This window comes from Heptranchias perlo, unplaced genomic scaffold, assembly GCF_035084215.1.
Source record: "Heptranchias perlo isolate sHepPer1 unplaced genomic scaffold, sHepPer1.hap1 HAP1_SCAFFOLD_43, whole genome shotgun sequence".
Classification (NCBI taxonomy): Eukaryota; Metazoa; Chordata; class Chondrichthyes; order Hexanchiformes; family Hexanchidae; genus Heptranchias; species Heptranchias perlo.
Window position 1 is genome coordinate 12,291,353 of NW_027139442.1, and position 21,764 is coordinate 12,313,116.

General features: G+C 54.3%; 1 protein-coding gene across 1 annotated transcript in view; it reads left to right on the plus strand.

The window, feature by feature from the left end:
* LOC137312609 (mucin-2-like) overlaps positions 1 to 21,504 on the plus strand; it is a gene marked incomplete at its 5' end in the record, with an annotated part of 32,157 nt that extends 10,653 nt beyond the window's left edge. The window contains 2 exons of the mRNA XM_067979134.1: positions 5,273 to 5,704; positions 13,186 to 21,504. Coding sequence (XP_067835235.1) covers positions 5,273 to 5,704; positions 13,186 to 13,608 — 855 coding nt within the window. The remainder of the gene's footprint in view (positions 1 to 5,272; positions 5,705 to 13,185) is intronic.
* Positions 21,505 to 21,764: the final 260 nt, after the last annotated feature.

Below are 21,764 nucleotides of genomic sequence, written 5' to 3' on the forward strand. Positions count from 1 at the left end.
CCCATCAACTCCCCTTCCTCACTGTCCATCAACTCCCCTTTCTCACTGTCCATCAACTCCCCTTCCTCACTGACCACCCATCTCCCCTTCCTCACTGACCACCAAACCCCATTCCTCACTGAGCTCCGAACTCCCCTTCCTCACTGTCCACCCAACTCCCCTTCCTCACTGTCCACCCAACTCCCCTTCCTCACTGTCCACCCATCTCCCCTTCCTCACTGACCACCAAACCCCAATCCTCACTGAGCTCCCAACTCCTCTTCCTCACTGACCATCAACTCCCCTTCCTCACTGACCACCCATTTCCCCTTCCTCACTGGCCACCAAACCCCATTCCTCACTGAGCTCCCAACTCCCCTTCCTCGCTGAGCATCAACTCCCCTTCTTCACTGACCATCAAATCCCCTACTCACTGACCATCAACTCCCCTTCTTCACTGACCATCAACTCCCCTTCCTCATTACCATCAACTCCCCTTCATCACTGACCACCCATCGCCCCTTCCTCACTGACCACCAAACACCAATCCTCACAGAGCTCCCAAGTCCTCTGCCTCACTGACCACAACTCCCCTTCCTCACTGACCACCCATCTCCCCTTCCTCACTGACCACCAAACCCCAATCCTCACTGAGCTCCCAACTCCTCTTCCTCACTGACCATCAACTCCCCTTCCTCACTGACCACCCATCTCCCCTTCCTCACTGACCATCAACTCCCCTTCCTCACTGACCACCCATCTCCCCTTCCTCACTGACCACCAAACCCCATTCCTCACTGAGCTCCCAACTCCCCTTCCTTACTGACCATCAACTCCACTTCCTCACTGTCCATCAACTCCCCCACCTCATTGTCCATCAACTCCCCTTCCTCACTCACCATCAACTCACCTTCCTCACTGACCACAACTCCCCTTCCTCACCGACCATCAACTCCCCTTCCTCACTCTCCACCCAACTCCTCTTCCTCAGTGACCAGCAACACCACTTCCTCACTGATCATCAACTCCCCTTCCTCACTGTCCACCCAACTCCCCTTCCTCACTGACCACCCAACTCCCCTTCCTCACTGACCATCAACTCCCCTTCCTCACTGACCATCAACTGTCCTTCCACACTGGCCATCAACTCCACTTTCACACCGGCCATCAACTCCCCTTCCTCACTGTCCACCCAACTCCCCTTCCTCACTGACCATCAACTCCCCTTCCTCACTGTCCACCCAACTCCCCTTCCTCACTGACCATCAACTCCCCTTCATCACTGACCATCAACTCCCCTTCTTCACTGACCGTCAACTCCCCTTCGTCATTGTCCATCAACTCCCCTTCCTCAGTTCACAACAACTCCCCTCCCTCACTGACGAGCAATTCCCCTTCCTCACTGACCACCCAACTCCCCTTCCTCACCGGCCATCAACTCCCCTTCCTCACTGACCATCAACTCCCCTTCCTCACTGGCCATCAACTCCCCTTCCTCACCGGCCATCAACTCCCCTTCCTCACCGGCCATCAACTCCCCTTCCTCACCGGCCATCAACTCCCCTTCCTCACCGGCCATCATCTCCCCTTCCTCACTCTCCACCCAACTCCTCTTCCTCACTGACCATCAACTCCCCTTCCTCATTGTCCATCAACTCCCCTTCCTCACTGTCCACCCAACTCCCCTTCCTGACTGACCACCCATCACCCCTTCCTCACTGACCACCAAACCCCATTCATCACTGAGCTCCCAAATCCCCTTCCTCATTGTCCATCAACTCCCCTTCCTCATTGTCCATCAACTCCCCTTCCTCACTGACCAGCAACTCCCCTTCCTCACAAACCACCCAACTCCCCTTCCTCACCGGCCATCAACTCCCCTTCCTCACCGGCCATCAACTCCCCTTCCTCACCGGCCATCAACTCCCCTTCCTCACCGGCCATCAACTCCCCTTCCTCACCGGCCATCAACTCCTCTTCCTCACCGACCACCCATCTCCCCTTCCTCACTGACCACCAAACCACAATCCTCACTGAGCTCCCAACTCCTCTTCCTCACTGACCATCAACTCCCCTTCCTCACTGACCATCAACTCCCCTTCCTCACTGACCACCCATCTCCCCTTCCTCACTGACCACCAAACCCCATTCCTCACTGAGCTCCCAACTCCCCTTCCTCACTGACCATCAACTCCACTTCCTCACTGTCCATCAACTCCCCTTCCTCATTGTCCGTCAACTCCCCTTCCTCATTGTCCATCAACTCCTCTTCCTCACTGACAATTAACTCCTCTTCCTCACTGACCATCAACTCCCCTTCTTCACTGACCATCAAATCCCCTTCTTCACTGACCACCAACTCCCCTTCCTCACTGTCCATCAACTCCCCTTCCTCACTGTCCATCAACTCCCCTTCCTCAATGTCCATCAACTCCCCTTCCTCACTGTCCACCCAACTCCCCTTCCTGACTGACCACCCATCACCCCTTCCTCACTGACCACCAAACCCCATTCATCACTGAGCTCCCAAATCCCCTTCCTCATTTTCCATCAACTCCCCTTCCTCACTGACCATAAAATCCCCTTCCTCACTGACCATGAACTCCCCTTCCTCACTGACCATCAACTCCCCTTCCTCACTGACCATCAACTCCCCTTCCTCATTACCATCAACTCCCCTTCATCACTGACCACCCATCTCCCCTTCCTCACTGACCACCAAACCCCAATCCTCACTGAGCTCCCAACTCCTCTTCCTCACTGACCATCAACTCCACTTCCTCACTGACCATCAACTCCCCTTCCTCACTGACCACCCATCTCCCCTTCCTCACTGACCACCCATCTCCCCTTCCTCACTGACCACCAAACCCCATTCCTCACTGAGCTCCCAACTCCCCTTCCTCACTGTCCACCCATCTCCCCTTCCTCACTGACCACCAAACCCCAATCCTCACTGAGCTCCCAACTCCCCTTCCTTACTGACCATCAACTCCCCTTCCTCATTGTCCATCAACTCCTCTTCCTCACTGACCATCAATCCTCTTCCTCACTGACCATCAACTCCCCTTCCTCACTGAGCTCCCAACTCCCCTTCTTTACTGACCATCAACCCCACTTCCTCACTGTCCATCAACTCCCCTTCCTCATTGTCCATCAACTCCCCTTCCTCACTGTCCATCAACTCCCCTTCCGCACTGCCCATCAACTCCCCTTCGTCACTGACCATCAACTCCCCTTCGTCACTGACCATCAACTCCCCTTCTTCACTGACCATCAAATCCCCTTCTTCACTGACCACCAACTCCCCTTCCTCACTGACCATCAACTCCACTTACACACTGTCCATCAACTCCCCTTTCTCACTGTCAATCAACTCCCCTTCCTCACTGACCATCAACTCACCTTCATCACTGCCCACCCATCTCCCCTTCCTCACTGACCACCAAACCCCAATCCTCACGAAGCTCCCAACTCCTCTTCCTCACTGACCATCAACTCCCCTTCCTCACTGACCATCAACTCCCCTTCCTCACTGATCACCCATCTCCCCTTCCTCACTGACCACCAAACCCCATTCCTCACTGAGCTCCCAACTCCCCTTCCTCACTGTCCACCCAACTCCCCTTCCTCACTGTCCACCCAACTCCCCTTCCTCACTGTCCACCCATCTCCCCTTCCTCACTGACCACCAAACCCCAATCCTCACTGAGCTCCCAACTCCTCTTCCTCACTGACCATCAACTCCCCTTCCTCATTGTCCATCAACTCCCCTTCCTCACTGACCACCCATCACCCCTTCCTCACTGACCACCAAACCCCATTCATCACTGAGCTCCCTAATCCCCTTCCTCATTGTCCATCAACTCCCCTTCCTCATTGTCCATCAACTCCCCTTCCTCACTGACCAGCAACTCCCCTTCCTCACAAACCACCCAACTCCCCTTCCTCACTGACCATCAACTCCCCTTCCTCACTTACCAGCAACTCCCCTTCCTCACCGGCCATCAACTCCCCTTCCTCACCGGCCATCAACTCCCCTTCCTCACCGGCCATCAACTCCCCTTCCTCACCGGCCATCAACTCCCCTTCCTCACCGGCCATCAACTCCCCTTCCTCACCGGCCATCAACTCCCCTTCCTCACCGGCCATCAACTCCTCTTCCTCACCAACCACCCATCTCCCCTTCCTCACTGACCACCAAACCACAATCCTCACTGACCATCAACTCCCCTTCCTCACTGACCATCAACTCCCCTTCCTCACTGACCATCAACTCCCCTTCCTCACTGACCACCCATCTCCCCTTCCTCACTGACCACCAAACCCCATTCCTCACTGAGCTCCCAACTCCCCTTCCTCACTGACCATCAACTCCACTTCCTCACTGTCCATCAACTCCCCTTCCTCATTGTCCATCAACTCCCCTTCCTCACTCACCATCAACTCACCTTCCTCACTGACCACAACTCCCCTTCCTCACCGACCATCAACTCCCCTTCCTCACTCTCCACCCAACTCCTCTTCCTCAGTGACCAGCAACACCACTTCCTCACTGATCATCAACTCCCCTTCCTCACTGTCCACCCAACTCCCCTTCCTCACTGACCACCCAACTCCCCTTCCTCACTGACCATCAACTCCCCTTCCTCACTGACCATCAACTGTCCTTCCACACTGGCCATCAACTCCACTTTCACACCGGCCATCAACTCCCCTTCCTCACTGTCCACCCAACTCCCCTTCCTCACTGACCATCAACTCCCCTTCCTCACTGTCCACCCAACTCCCCTTCCTCACTGACCATCAACTCCCCTTCATCACTGACCATCAACTCCCCTTCTTCACTGACCGTCAACTCCCCTTCCTCAGTTAACAACAACTCCCCTCCCTCACTGACGAGCAATTCCCCTTCCTCACTGACCACCCAACTCCCCTTCCTCACCGGCCATCAACTCCCCTTCCTCACTGACCATCAACTCCCCTTCCTCACTGGCCATCAACTCCCCTTCCTCACCGGCCATCAACTCCCCTTCCTCACCGGCCATCAACTCCCCTTCCTCACCGGCCATCATCTCCACTTCCTCACTCTCCACCCAACTCCTCTTCCTCACTGACCATCAACTCCCCTTCCTCACTGACCACCAAACCACAATCCTCACTGAGCTCCCAACTCCTCTTCCTCACTGACCATCAACTCCCCTTCCTCACTGACCATCAACTCCCCTTCCTCACTGACCACCCATCTCCCCTTCCTCACTGACCACCAAACCCCATTCCTCACTGAGCTCCCAACTCCTCTTCCTCACTGACCATCAACTCCACTTCCTCACTGTCCATCAACTCCCCTTCCTCATTGTCCGTCAACTCCCCTTCCTCATTGTCCATCAACTCCTCTTCCTCACTGACAATTAACTCCTCTTCCTCACTGACCATCAACTCCCCTTCTTCACTGACCATCAAATCCCCTTCTTCACTGACCACCAACTCCCCTTCCTCACTGTCCATCAACTCCCCTTCCTCACTGTCCATCAACTCCCCTTCCTCAATGTCCATCAACTCCCCTTTCTCACTCTCCATCAACTCCCCTTCCTCACTGACCATAAAATCCCCTTCCTCACTGACCATGAATTCCCCTTCCTCACTGACCATCAACTCCCCTTCCTCACTGACCACCCATCTCCCCTTCCTCACTGACCACCAAACCCCATTCCTCACTGAGCTCCCAACTCCCCTTCCTCACTGACCATCAACTCCACTTCCTCACTGTCCATCAACTCCCCTTCCTCATTGTCCATCAACTCCCCTTCCTCACTCACCATCAACTCACCTTCCTCACTGACCACAACTCCCCTTCCTCACCGACCATCAACTGCCCTTCCTCACTCTCCACCCAACTCCTCTTCCTCAGTGACCAGCAACACCACTTCCTCACTGATCATCAACTCCCCTTCCTCACTGACCACCCAACTCCCCTTCCTCACTGACCATCAACTCCCCTTCCTCACTGACCATCAACTGTCCTTCCACACTGGCCATCAACTCCACTTTCACACCGGCCATCAACTCCTCTTCCTCACTGTCCACCCAACTCCCCTTCCTCACTGACCATCAACTCCCCTTCCTCACTGTCCACCCAACTCCTCTTCCTCACTGACCATCAACTCCCCTTCATCACTGACCATCAACTCCCCTTCTTCACTGACCGTCAACTCCCCTTCCTCAGTTAACAACAACTCCCCTCCCTCACTGACGAGCAATTCCCCTTCCTCACTGACCACCCAACTCCCCTTCCTCACCGGCCATCAGCTGCCCTTCCTCACTGACCATCAACTCCCCTTCCTCACTGGCCATCAACTCCCCTTCCTCACCGGCCATCAACTCCCCTTCCTCACCGGCCATCAACTCCCCTTCCTCACCGGCCATCATCTCCCCTTCCTCACTCTCCACCCAACTCCTCTTCCTCACTGACCATCAACTCCCCTTCCTCATTGTCCATCAACTCCCCTTCCTCACTGTCCACCCAACTCCCCTTCCTGACTGACCACCCATCACCCCTTCCTCACTGACCACCAAACCCCATTCATCACTGAGCTCCCAAATCCCCTTCCTCATTGTCCATCAACTCCCCTTCCTCATTGTCCATCAACTCCCCTTCCTCACTGACCAGCAACTCCCCTTCCTCACAAACCACCCAACTCCCCTTCCTCACCGGCCATCAACTCCCCTTCCTCACCGGCCATCAACTCCCCTTCCTCACCGGCCATTAACTCCCCTTCCTCACCGGCCATCAACTCCCCTTCCTCACCGGCCATCAACTCCTCTTCCTCACCGACCACCCATCTCCCCTTCCTCACTGACCACCAAACCCCATTCCTCACTGAGCTCCCAACTCCCCTTCCTCACTGACCATCAACTCCACTTCCTCACTGTCCATCAACTCCCCTTCCTCATTGTCCGTCAACTCCCCTTCCTCATTGTCCATCAACTCCTCTTCCTCACTGACAATTAACTCCTCTTCCTCACTGACCATCAACTCCCCTTCTTCACTGACCATCAAATCCCCTTCTTCACTGACCACCAACTCCCCTTCCTCACTGTCCATCAACTCCCCTTCCTCACTGTCCATCAACTCCCCTTCCTCAATGTCCATCAACTCCCCTTTCTCACTCTCCATCAACTCCCCTTCCTCACTGACCATAAAATCCCCTTCCTCACTGACCATGAACTCCCCTTCCTCACTGACCATCAACTCCCCTTCCTCACTGACCATCAACTCCCCTTCCTCATTACCATCAACTCCCCTTCATCACTGACCACCAAACCCCAATCCTCACTGAGCTCCCAACTCCCCTTTCTCACTGCCCATCAACTCCCCTTCCTCACTCACCATCAACTCCCCTTCCTCACTCACCATCAACTCCCCTTCCTCACTGACCACAACTCCCCTTCCTCACTGACCATCAACTCCCCTTCCTCACTGTCCATCAACTCCCCTTCCTCACTGTCCATCAACTCCCCTTCCTCAATGTCCATCAACTCCCCTTTCTCACTCTCCATCAACTCCCCTTCCTCACTGACCATAAAATCCCCTTCCTCACTGACCATGAACTCCCCTTCCTCACTGACCATAAACTCCCCTTCCTCACTGACCATGAACTCCCCTTCCTCACTGACCATAAACTCCCCTTCCTCACTGACCATGAACTCCCCTTCCTCACTGACCACCAACTCCCCTTCCTCACTGACCATCAACTCCACTTACACACTGTCCATCAACTCCCCTTTCTCACTGTCAATCAACTCCCCTTTCTCACTGACCATCAACTCCCCTTCCTCACTGATCATCAACTCCCCTTCCTCACTGACCATCAACTCACCTTCATCACTGACCACCCATCTCCCCTTCCTCAATGACCACCAAACCCCAATCCTCACGAAGCTCCCAACTCCTCTTCCTCATTGACCATCAACTCCCCTTCCTCACTGACCATCAACTCCCCTTCCTCACTGATCACCCATCTCCCCTTCCTCACTGACCACCAAACCCCATTCCTCACTGAGCTCCCAACTCCCCTTCCTCACTGTCCACCCAACTCCCCTTCCTCTCTGTCCACCCAACTCCCCTTCCTCACTGTCCACCCATCTCCCCTTCCTCACTGACCACCAAACCCCAATCCTCACTGAGCTCCCAACTCCTCTTCCTCACTGACCATCAACTCCCCTTCCTCATTGTCCATCAACTCCCCTTCCTCACTGACCACCCATCACCCCTTCCTCACTGACCACCAAACCCCATTCATCACTGAGCTCCCAAATCCCCTTCCTCATTGTCCATCAACTCCCCTTCCTCATTGTCCATCAACTCCCCTTCCTCACTGACCAGCAACTCCCCTTCCTCACAAACCACCCAACTCCCCTTCCTCACTGACCATCAACTCCCCTTCCTCACTTACCAGCAACTCCCCTTCCTCACCGGCCATCAACTCCCCTTCCTCACCGGCCATCAACTCCCCTTCCTCACCGGCCATCAACTCCCCTTCCTCACCGGCCATCAACTCCCCTTCCTCACCGGCCATCAACTCCCCTTCCTCACCGGCCATCAACTCCTCTTCCTCACCAACCACCCATCTCCCCTTCCTCACTGACCACCAAACCACAATCCTCACTGACCATCAACTCCCCCTCCTCACTGATCATCAACTCCCCTTCCTCACTGACCATCAACTCCCCTTCCTCACTGACCACCCATCTCCCCTTCCTCACTGACCATCAACTCCACTTCCTCACTGTCCATCAACTCCCCTTCCTCATTGTCCGTCAACTCCCCTTCCTCATTGTCCATCAACTCCTCTTCCTCACTGTCCATCAACTCCCCTTCCTCACTGTTCATCAACTCCCCTTTCTCACTCTCCATCAACTCCCCTTCCTCACTGACCATAAACTCCCCTTCCTCACTGACCATCAACTCCCCTTCCTCATCACCATCAACTCCCCTTCATCACTGACCACCCAGCTCCCCTTCCTCACTGACCAGCAAACCCCAAGCCTCAATGAGCTCCCAACTCCTCTTCCTCACTGACCATCAACTCCACTTCCTCACTGACCATCAACTCCCCTTCCTCACTGACCACCCATCTCCCCTTCCTCACTGACCACCAAACCCCATTCCTCACTGAATTCCCAACTCCCCTTCCTCACTGTCCACCCAACTCCCATTCCTCACTGTCCACCCATCTCCCCTTCCTCACTAACCACCAAACCCCAATCCTCACTGAGCTCCGAACTCCCCTTCCTTACTGACCATCAACTCCCCTTCCTCATTGTCCATCAACTCCTCTTCCTCACTGACCATCAATCCTCTTCCTCACTGACCATCAACTCCCCTTCCTCACTGTCCACCCAACTCCCCTTCCTCACTGACCACCAAACCCCATTCCTCACTGAGCTCCCAACACCCCTTCCTTACTGACCATCAACCCCACTTCCTCACTGTCCATCAACTCCCCTTCCTCATTGTCCATCAACTCCCCTTCCTCACTGTTCATCAACTCCCCTTCCGCACTGCCCATCAACTCCCCTTCCTCACTGACCATCAACTTCCCTTCTTCACTGACCATCAAATCCCCTTCCTCACTGACCATCAACTCCACTTACTCACTGTCCATCAACTCCCCTTTCTCACTGTCCATCAACTCCCCTTTCTCACTGTCCATCAACTCCCCTTCCTCACTGACCATCAACTCCCCTTCCTCACTGACCATCAACTCCCATTCCTCACTGACCATCAACTCACCTTCATCACTGACCACCCATCTCCCCTTCCTCACTGACCACCAAACCCCAATCCTCACGAAGCTCCCAACTCCTCTTCCTCACTGACCATCAACTCCCCTTCCTCACTGACCATCAACTCCCCTTCCTCACTGACCACCCATCTCCCCTTCCTCACTGACCACCAAACCCCATTCCTCACTGAGCTCCCAACTCCCCTTCCTCACTGTCCACCCAACTCCCCTTCCTCACTGTCCACCCAACTCCCCTTCCTCACTGTCCACCCATCTCCCCTTCCTCACTGACCACCAAACCCCAATCCTCACTGAGCTCCCAACTCCTCTTCCTCACTGACCATCAACTCCCCTTCCTCACTGACCACCCATCTCCCCTTCCTCACTGACCACCAAATCCCATTCCTCACTGAGCTCCCAACTCCCCTTCCTCACTGACCGTCAATCCCACTTCCTCATTGTCCATCAACTCCCCTTCCTTACTGACCATCAACTCCACTTCCTTACTGACCATCAACTCCACTTCCTCACTGTCCATCAACTCCCCTTCCTCATTGTCCATCAACTCCCCTTCCTCACTGACCATCAAATCCCCTTCTCACTGACCATCAACTCCCCTTCTTCACTGACCATCAACTCCCCTTCCTCACTGACCATCAACTCCCCTTCCTCACTGACCATCAACTCCCCTTCCTCATTACCATCAACTCCCCTTCATCACTCACCACCCATCTCCCCTTCCTCACTGACCACCAAACCCCAATCCCTCACTGAGCTCCCAACTCCTCTTCCTCACTGACCATCAACTCCACTTCCTCACTGACCATCAACTCCCCTTCCTCACTGACCACCCATCTCGCCGTCCTCACTGACCACGAAACCCCATTCCTCACTGAACTCCCAACTCCCCTTCCTCACTGTCCACCCAACTCCCCTTCCTCACTGTCCACCCATCTCCCCTTCCTCACTGACCACCCAACCTCAATCCTCACTGAGCTCCCAACTCCCATTCCTTACTGACCATCAACTCCCCTTCCTCATTGTCCATCAACTCCTCTTCCTCACTGACCATCAATCCTCTTCCTCACTGACCATCAACTCCCCTTCCTCACTGTCCACCCAACTCCCCTTCCTCACTGACCACCCATCTCCCCTTCCTCACTGACCACCAAACCCCATTCCTCACTGAGCTCCCAACTCCCCTTCCTTACTGACCATCAACCCCACTTCCTCACTGTCCATCAACTCCCCTTCCTCATTGTCCATCAACTCCCCTTCCTCACTGTCCATCAACTCCCCTTCCGCACTGCCCATCAACTCCCCTTCCTCACTGACCATCAACTCCCCTTCTTCACTGACCATCAAATCCCCTTCTTCACTGACCACCAACTCCCCTTCCTCACTGACCATCAACTCCACCTACTCACTGTCCATCAACTCCCCTTTCTCACTGTCCATCAACTCCCCTTTCTCACTGTCCATCAACTCCCCTTCCTCACTGACCATCAACTCCCCTTCCTCACTGATCATCAACTCCCCTTCCTCACTGACCATCAACTCCCCTTCCTCACTGACCATCAACTCCCCTTCCTCACTGATCATCAACTCCCCTTCCTCACTGACCATCAACTCCCATTCCTCACTGACCATCAACTCACCTTCATCACTGACCACCCATCTCCCCTTCCTCACTGACCACCAAACCCCAATCCTCACGAAGCTCCCAACTCCTCTTCCTCACTGACCATCAACTCCCCTTCCTCACTGACCATCAACTCCCCTTCCTCACTGAACACCCATCTCCCCTTCCTCACTGTCCACCCAACTCCCCTTCCTCACTGTCCACCCATCTCCCCTTCCTCACTGACCACCAAACCCCAATCCTCACTGAGCTCCCAACTCCTCTTCCTCACTGACCATCAACTCCCCTTCCTCACTGACCACCCATCTCCCCTTCCTCACTGACCACCAAACCCCAATCCTCACTGAGCTCCCAACTCCCCTTTCTCACTGTCCATCAACTCCCCTTCCTCACTCACCATCAACTCCCCTTCCTCACTCACCATCAACTCCCCTTCCTCACTGACCACAACTCCCCTTTCTCACTGACCATCAACTCCACTTCCTCATTGTCCATCAACTCCCCTTCCCAAGTGACCAGCAACTCCCCTTCCTCACTGACCACCCAACCCCTCTTGCTCACTGATCATCAACTCCCCTTCCTCACTGACCATCAATCCTACTTCCTCATTGTCCATCAACTCCCCTTTCTCACTGTCCATCAACTCCCCTTCCTCATTGTCCATCAACTCCCCTTCCTCACTCACCATCAACTCCCCTTCCTCACTGACCAGAACTCCCCTTTCTCACTGACCATCAACTCCCCTTCCTCATTGTCCATCAACTCCCCTTCCCAAGTGACCAGCAACTCCCCTTCCTCACTGACCACCCAACCCCTCTTCCTCACTGATCATCAACTCCCCTTCCTCACTGACCATCAACTCCCCTTCCTCACTGAGCATCAACTCCCCTTCCTCACTGACCAACAAATCCCCGACTCACTGACCATCAACTCCCCTTCTTCACTGACCATCAACTCCCCTTCCTCATTACCATCAACTCACCTTCATCACTGACCACCCATCGCCCCTTCCTCACTGACCACCAAACCCCAATCCTCACAGAGCTCCCAAGTCCTCTGCCTCACTGACCACAACTCCCCTTCCTCACTGACCACCCATCTCCCCTTCCTCACTGACCACCAAACCCCAATCCTCACTGAGCTCCCAACTCCTCTTCCTCACTGACCATCAACTCCCCTTCCTCACTGACCATCAACTCCCCTTCCTCACTGACCATCAACTCCCCTTCCTCACTGACCATCAACTCCCCTTCCTCACTGACCATCAACTCCTCTTCCTCACTGACCATCAACTCCCCTTCCTCACTGACCATCAACTCCCCTTCCTCACTGACCACCAAACCCCATTCCTCACTGAGCTCCCAACTCCCTTTCCTCACTGTCCATCAACTCCCCTTCCGCACTGCCCATCAACTCCCCTTCCTCACTGACCATCACCTCCCCTTCTTCACTGACCATCAAATCACTTTCTTCACTGACCACCAACTCCCCTTCCTCACTGACCATCAACTCCCCTTCCTCACTGTCCATCAACTCCCCTTTCTCACTGTCCATCAACACCCCTTTCTCACTGACCATCAACTCCCATTCCTCACTGACCATGAACTCCCATTCCTCACTGACCATCAACTCCCCTTCCTCACTGACCACCCATCTCCCCTTCCTCACTGACCACCAAACCCGATTCCTCACTGAGCTCCCAACTCCCCTTCCTCACTGTCCACCCAACTCCCCTTCCTCACTGTCCACCCATCTCCCCTTCCTCACTGACCACCAAACCCCAATCCTCACTGGTCTCCCAACTCCTCTTCCTCACTGACCATCAACTCCACTTCCTCACTGTCCATCAACTCCCCTTCCTCATTGTCCATCACCTCCCCTTCCTCATTGTCTATCAACTCCCCTTCCTCATTGTCTATCAACTCCTCTTCCTCACTGACCATCAACTCCCCTTCCTCACTGACCATCAACTCCCCTTCCTCACTGACCATCAACTCCACTTCCTCATTGTCCATCAACTCCGCTTCCTCATTGTCCATCAACTCCTCTTCCTCACTGACCATCAACTCCTCTTCCTCACTGACCATCAACTCCCCTTCCTCACTGACCACCAACTCCCCTCATTGTCCATCAACTCCCCTTCCTCATTGTCCATCAACTCCCCTTCCTCATTGTCCATTAACTCCCCTTCCCAAGTGACCACCCAACCTCTCTTCCTCACTGATCATCAACTCCCCTTCCTCACTGACCATCAACTCCCCTTCCACACTGTCCACCCAACTCCCCTTCCTCACTGACCATCAAATCCCCTTCTTCACTGACCACCAACTCCCCTTCCTCACTGACCATCAACTCCCCTTCCTCACTGACCATCAACTCCCCTTCTTCACTGACCATCAACTCCCCTTCCTCATTACCATCAACTCCCGTTCATCACTGACCACCCATCTCCCCTTCCTCACTGACCACCAAACCCCAATCCTCACTGAGCTCCCAAGTCCTCTGCCTCACTCACCATCAACTCCCCTTCCTCACTGTCCACCCAACTCCCCTTCCTCACTGACCACCCATCTCCCCTTCCTCACTGACCACCAAACCCCATTCCTCACTGAGCTCCCAACTCCCCTTCCTTACTGACCATCAACTCCACTTCCTCACTGTCCATCAACTCCCCTTCCTCATTGTCCATCAACTCCCCTTCCTCACTCACCATCAACTCCCCTTCCTCACTGACCACAACTCCCCTTTCTCACTGACCATCAACTCCCCTTCCTCACTGACCACCAACTCCCCTTATTGTCCATCAACTCCCCTTCCCAAGTGACCAGCAACTCCCCTTCCTCACTGACCACCCAACCCCTCTTCCTCACTGATCATCAACTCCCCTTCCTCACTGACCATCAACTCCCCTTCCTCACTGACCATCAACTCCCCTTCTTCACTGACCATCAACACTCCTTCTTCACTGACCATCAACTCCCCTTCGTCACTGACCATCAATTCCCCTTCCTCACTGTCCACCAACTCCCCTTCCTCATTGTACATCAACTCCCTTTCCTCACTGTCCACCCAACTCCCCTTCCTCACTGACCATCAACCCCCATTCCTCACTGAGCTCCCAACGCCTCTTCCTCACTGACTGTCAACTGCCAATCCTCACTGATGATCAACTCCCTTTCCTCACTTATCATCAACTCCACTTCCTCACTGATCATCAACTCCCCTTTCTCATTGACCATCAACTCCCCTTCCTCACTTACCAGGAACTCCCCTTCCTCACCGGCCATCAACACGCCTTCCTCACCGGCCATCAACTCCTCTTCCTCACCGGCCATCAGCTCCCCTTCCTCACTGACCACCAACTCCCCTTCCTCACTGACCATCAACTCCCCTTCCTCACTGACCATCAACTCTCCTTCCCAAGTGACCGGCAACTCCCCTTCCTCACTGACCACCCAACCCCTCTTCCTCACTGATCATCAACTCCCCTTCCTCACTGACCATCAACTCCCCTTCCTCACTGACCATCAACTCTCCTTCCTCACTGACCATCAACCTTTCTTCCTCACTGACCATCAACTCCCCTTCTTCACTGATCATCAACTCCTCTTCCTCACCAGCCATCAACTCCTCTTCCTCACCGGCCATCAACACGCCTTCCTCACCGACCATCAACCTTTCTTCCTCACCGGCCATCAACTCCCTTTCCTCACTGTCCACCCAACTCCACTTCCTCACTGTCCACCCATCTCCCCTTCCTCACTGACCACCAAACCCCAGTGCTCACTGAGCTCCCAACTCCTCTTCCTCACTGACCATCAACTCCCCTTCCTCACTGACCATCAACTCCCCTTCTTCATTGTACATCAACTCCCCTTCCTCATTGTACATCAACTCCCCTTCCTCACTGCCCATCAACTCCCCTTCTTCACTGACCATCAAATCCCCTTCTTCACTGACGACCAACTCCCCTTCCTCACTGACCACCAAACCCCATTCCTCACTGAGCTCCCAACTCCCCTTCCTCACTGACCATCAACTCCACTTCCTTACTGTCCATCAACTCCCCTTCCTCATTGTCCATCAACTCCTCTTCCTCACTGACCATCAACTCCCCTCCCTCACTGACCATCAACTCACCTTCCTCACTGTCCACCCAACTCCCCTTCCTTACTGACCACCCATCTCCCCTTCCTTACTGAGCTCCCAACTCCCCTTCCTTACTGACCATCAACTCCACTTCCTCATTGTCCATCAACTCCACTTCCTCATTGTCCATCAACTCCCCTTCCTCGTTGTCCATCAACTCCCCTTCCTCATTGTACATCAACTCCCCTTCCTCACTGCCCATCAACTCCCCTTCCTCACTGACCATCAACTCCCCTTCTTCACTGACCACCAACTCCCCTTCCTCACTGACCATCAACTCCCCTTTCTCACTACCATCAACTCCCCTTCCTCACTGTCCACCCATCTCCCCTTCCTCACTGACCATCAACTCCCCTTCCTCACTGACCATCAACTCCCCTTTCTCACTGACCATCAACTCCCCTTCCTCACGACCATCAACTCCCCTTTATCACTGACCACCCATCTCCCCTTCCTCACTGACCACCAAACCCCAATCCTCACTGAGCTCCCAAGTCCTCTGCCTCACTCACCATCAACTCCCCTTCCTCACTGACCACCAACTCCCCTTCCTCACTGACCATCAACTCTCCTTCCCAAGTGACCAGCAACTCCCCTTCCTCACTGACCACCCAACCCCTCTTCCTCACTGATCATCAACTGCCCTTCCTCACTGACCATCAACCCCTCTTCCTCATTGACCATCAACTCCCCTTCTTCACTGACCATCAACTCCCCTTCTTCACTGACCATGAACTCCCCTTCCTCATTGTCCACCAACTCCCCTTCGTCACTGACCATCAACTCCCCTTCTTCACTGACCATCAACTCCCAATGCTCACTGACCAGCAACTCCCCTTCCTCATTGACCATCAACTCCCCTTCCTCACTGACCATCAACTCCCCTTCCTCACTGACCATCAACTCCCCTTCTTCAGTTACCATCAACTCCCAATGCTCACTGACCAGCAACTCCACTTCCTCATTGTCCATCAACTCCCCTTCCTCATTGTCCATCAACTCCCCTTCCTCATTGTACATCAACTCCCCTTCCTCACTGCCCATCAACTCCCCTTCCTCACTGCCCATCAACTCCCCTTCCTCACTGACCATCAACTCCCCTTCTTCACTGACCATCAAATCCCCTTCTTCACTGACCATCAAATCCCCTTCTTCACTGACCACCAACTCCCGTTCCTCACTGACCATCAACTCCCCTTGCTCACTGTCCATCAACTCCCCTTTCTCACTACCATCAACTCCCCTTCCTCACTGTCCACCCATCTCCCCTTCCTCACTGACCATCAACTCCCCTTCCTCACTGACCATCAACTCCCCTTTCTCACTGACCATCAACTCCCCTTCCTCACGACCATCAACTCCCCTTTATCACTGACCACCCATCTCCCCTTCCTCACTGACCACCAAACCCCAATCCTCACTGAGCTCCCAAGTCCTCTGCCTCACTCACCATCAACTCCCCTTCCTCACTGACCACCAACTCCCCTTCCTCACTGACCATCAACTCCCCTTCCTCACTGACCATCAACTCTCCTTCCCAAGTGACCAGCAACTCCCCTTCCTCACTGACCACCCAACCCCTCTTCCTCACTGATCATCAACTGCCCTTCCTCACTGACCATCAACCCCTCTTCCTCATTGACCATCAACTCCCCTTCTTCACTGACCATCAACTCCCCTTCTTCACTGACCATCAACTCCCCTTCCTCAGTGGCCATCAAATCCTCTTCGTCACTGGCCATCAAATCCCCTTCCTCAGTGGCCATCAAATCCCCTTCCTCAGTGGCCATCAACTCCCCAACCTCACTGACAATCCAGCTCCCCTTCCTCACTGGCCAACAAATTCCCTTCCTCACTGACCATCGACTCCACTTACTCACTGACCATCCACTCCACTTCCTCACTGACCATCGACTCCACTTCCTCACTGACCACCGAACTCCCATTCCTCACTGACCACCCATCTCCCATTCCTCACTGGCCATCAACTCCGCTTCCTCACTGAGCATCAACTCTCCTTCCTCACTGACCATCAACTCCCCTTCCTCACTGGCCATCAACTCCCCTTCCTCACTGGCCATCAACTCCCCTTCCTCACTGGCCATCAACTCCCCTTCCTCACTGACCATCAACTCCCCTTCCTCACTGGCCATCAACTCCCCTTCGTCACTGGCCATCAACTCCCCTTCCTCACTGGCCATCAACTCCCCTTCTTCACTGACCATCAACTCCCCTTCCTCATTGTCCACCAACTCCCCTTCGTCACTGACCATCAACTCCCCTTCTTCACTGACCATCAACTCCCAATGCTCACTGACCAGCAACTCCCCTTCCTCATTGACCATCAACTCCCCTTCCTCACTGACCATCAACTCCCCTTCCTCACTGACCATCAACTCCCCTTCCCCACTGACCATCAACTCCCCTTCTTCACTTACCATCAACTCCCAATGCTCACTGACCAGCAACTCCCCTTCTTCACTGACCATCAACTCCCCTTCTTCACTGACCATCAACTCCCCTTCTTCACTGACCATCAACTCCCCGACCTCACTGACTATCAACTCCCAATGCTCACTGACCATCAACTTCCATTCCTCACGAGCGATCGACTCCCCTTCCTCACTGACAATCCAACTCCCCTTCCTCACTGACAATCAACTCCCCATCCTCACTGACCACCCAACTCCCCTTCCTCACTGACCACCCAACTCCCCTTCCTCACTGACCACCCTACTCCCCTTCCTCACTGACCATCAACTCCCCTTCCTCACTGACCATCAACTCCCCTTCCTCACTGACCATCAACTCCCCTTCCTCACTGACCATCAACTCCCCTTCCTCACTGTCCACCCAACTCCCCATCCTCTTTGGCCATGAACTCCCCATCCTCTCTGGCCATCAACTCCCCTTCCTCACTGGCCATCAACTCCCCTTCCTCACTGGCCATCAACTCCCCTTCCTCACTGGCCATCAAATCCCCTTCCTCAGTGGCCATCAACTCCCCTTCCTCACTGACAATCCAGCTCCCCTTCCTCACTGACCACCCAACTCCCCTTCCTCACTGGCCAACAAATTCCCTTCCTCACTGACCATCGACTCCACTTGCTCACTGACCATCAACTCCACTTCCTCACTGACCATCAACTCCCTTTCCTCACTAACCATCTACTCTCCTTGCTCACTGAACATCAACTCCCCTTTCTCACGGACCATCAACTCCCCTTCCTCACTGACCATCAACTCCCATTCCTCACTGACCATCAACTCCCATTCCTCACTGACCACCCAACTCCCCTTCCTCACTGATCACCCAACTCCCCTTCCTCACTGATCACCCAACTCCCCTTCCTCACTGACCACCCAACTCCCCTTCCTCACTGACCATCAACTCCCCTTCCTCACTGACCATCAACTCCCCATCCTCTCTGGCCATCAACTCCCCTTCCTCACTGGCCATCAACTCCCCTTCCTCACTGGCCATCAACTCCCCTTCCTCAGTGGCCATCAAATCCCCTTCCTCAGTGGCCATCAAATCCCCTTCGTCACTGGCCATCAAATCCCCTTCCTCAGTGGCCATCAACTCCCCAACCTCACTGACAATCCAGCTCCCCTTCCTCACTGGCCAACAAATTCCCTTCCTCACTGACCATCGACTCCACTTACTCACTGACCATCCACTCCACTTCCTCACTGACCATCGACTCCACTTCCTCACTGACCACCGAACTCCCATTCCTCACTGACCACCCATCTCCCCTTCCTCACTGGCCATCAACTCCGCTTCCTCACTGAGCATCAACTCTCCTTCCTCACTGACCATCAACTCCCCTTCCTCACTGACCATCAACTCCCATTCCTCACTGACCATCAACTCCCATTCCTCACTGACCATCAACTCCCATTCCTCACTGACCATCAACTCCCATTCCTCACTGACCACCCAACTCCCCTTCCTCACTGATCACCCAACTCCCCTTCCTCACTGACCACCCAACTCCCCTTCCTCACTGACCATCAACTCCCCATCCTCTCTGGCCATCAACTCCCCATCCTCTCTGGCCATCAACTCCCCTTCCTCACTGGCCATCAACTCCCCTTCCTCACTGGCCATCAACTCCCCTTCCTCAGTGGCCATCAAATCCCCTTCCTCAGTGGCCATCAAATCCCCTTCGTCACTGGCCATCAAATCCCCTTCCTCAGTGGCCATCAACTCCCCAACCTCACTGACAATCCAGCTCCCCTTCCTCACTGGCCAACAAATTCCCTTCCTCACTGACCATCGACTCCACTTACTCACTGACCATCCACTCCACTTCCTCACTGACCATCGACTCCACTTCCTCACTGACCACCGAACTCCCATTCCTCACTGACCACCCATCTCCCCTTCCTCACTGGCCATCAACTCCGCTTCCTCACTGAGCATCAACTCTCCTTCCTCACTGACCATCAACTCCCCTTCCTCACTGACCATCAACTCCCCTTTCTCACCGACCATCAACTCCCCTTCCTCACTGGCCATCAACTCCCCTTCCTCACTGGCCATCAACTCCCCTTCCTCGCTGGCCATCAACTCCCCTTCCTCACTGACCATCCAACTCCCCTTCTCACTGAGCTCCCAACTCCCCTTCCTCACTGATCATTAACTCCCCTTCCTCACTGTCCACCCAACTCCCCTTCCTCGCTGACCATCCATCTCCACTTCCTCACTGTCCATCAACTCCCCTTCATCACTGTCCATCAACTCCCCTTCCTCACTGACATTCCAACTCCCCTTCCTCACTGACCATCAACTCTCCTTGCTCACTAACCATCAACTCCCATTCCTCACTGACCATCAACTCCCATTCCTCACTGACTATCAACTCTCCTTCCTCACCGCCCATCAACTCCCATTCCTCACTAGCCATCGACTCCCCTTCCTCACCGGCGACCCGCTCCCCTTCCTCACTGACAATCCAACTCCCCTCCTAACTGACCATCAACTCCCCTCCCTCACTGAGCTCCCAATTCCCCTTCCTCACTGATCATCAACTCCCCTTCCTCACTGACCATCAACTCCCTTTCCTCACGAACCATCTACTCTCCTTGCTCACTGAACATCAACTCCCCTTTCTCACGGACCATCAACTCCCATTCCTCACTGACCATCAACTCCCATTCCTCACTGACCATCAACTCCCCTTCCTCACTGACCATCAACTCCCCTTCCTCACTGACCATCAACTCCCCTTCCTCACTAACCATCAACTCCCATTCCTCACTGGCCATCAACTCCCATTCCTCACTGACCATCAACTCCCATTCCTCACTGACCATCAACTCCCCTTCCTCAGTGGCCATCAACTCCCCTTCCTCAGTGGCCATCAACTCCCCTTCCTCAGTGGCCATCAACTCCCCTTCCTCAGTAGCCATCAACTCCCCTTCCTCATTGACAATCCAACTCCCCTTCCTCACTGGCAATCCAACTGCCCTTCCTCACTGGCAATCCAACTGCCCTTCCTCACTGAGCTCCCAACTCCCCTTCCTCACTGACCATTAACATCCCTTCCTCACTGAGCTCCCAACTCCCCTTCCTCACTGACCATGAACCCCCCTTTCTCACGGATCATCAACTCCCCTTCCTCACGGATCATCAACTCCCCTTTCTCACGGACCATCAACTCCCCTTTCTCACGGACCATCAACTCCCCTTTCTCACGGACCATCAACTCCCCTTTCTCACGGACCATCAACTCCCCTTTCTCACGGACCATCAACTCCCCTTTCTCATGGACCATCAACTCCCCTTTCTCACGGACCATCAACTCCCCTTTCTCACGGACCATCAACTCCCCTTTCTCACGGACCATCAACTCCCCTTTCTCACGGACCATCAACTCCCCTTTCTCACGGACCATCAACTACCGTTTCTCACGGACCATCAACTCCCTTCCTCACTGACCATCAACTCCCTTCCTCACTGACCATCAACTCCCCTTCCTCACTGAACAGCAATTCCCCTTCCTCACTGAACAGCAATTCCCCTTCCTCACTGACCATCCATCTCGCCTTCCTCACTGACGATCAACTCCTCTTCATCACTGACCATCAACTCCCCTTCCTCACTGACCATCAACTCCACTTCCTCACTGGTCATCAACTGCACTTCCTCACTGACCAGCGAACTCCCCTTCCTCACTGGCTATCAACTCCCCTTCCTC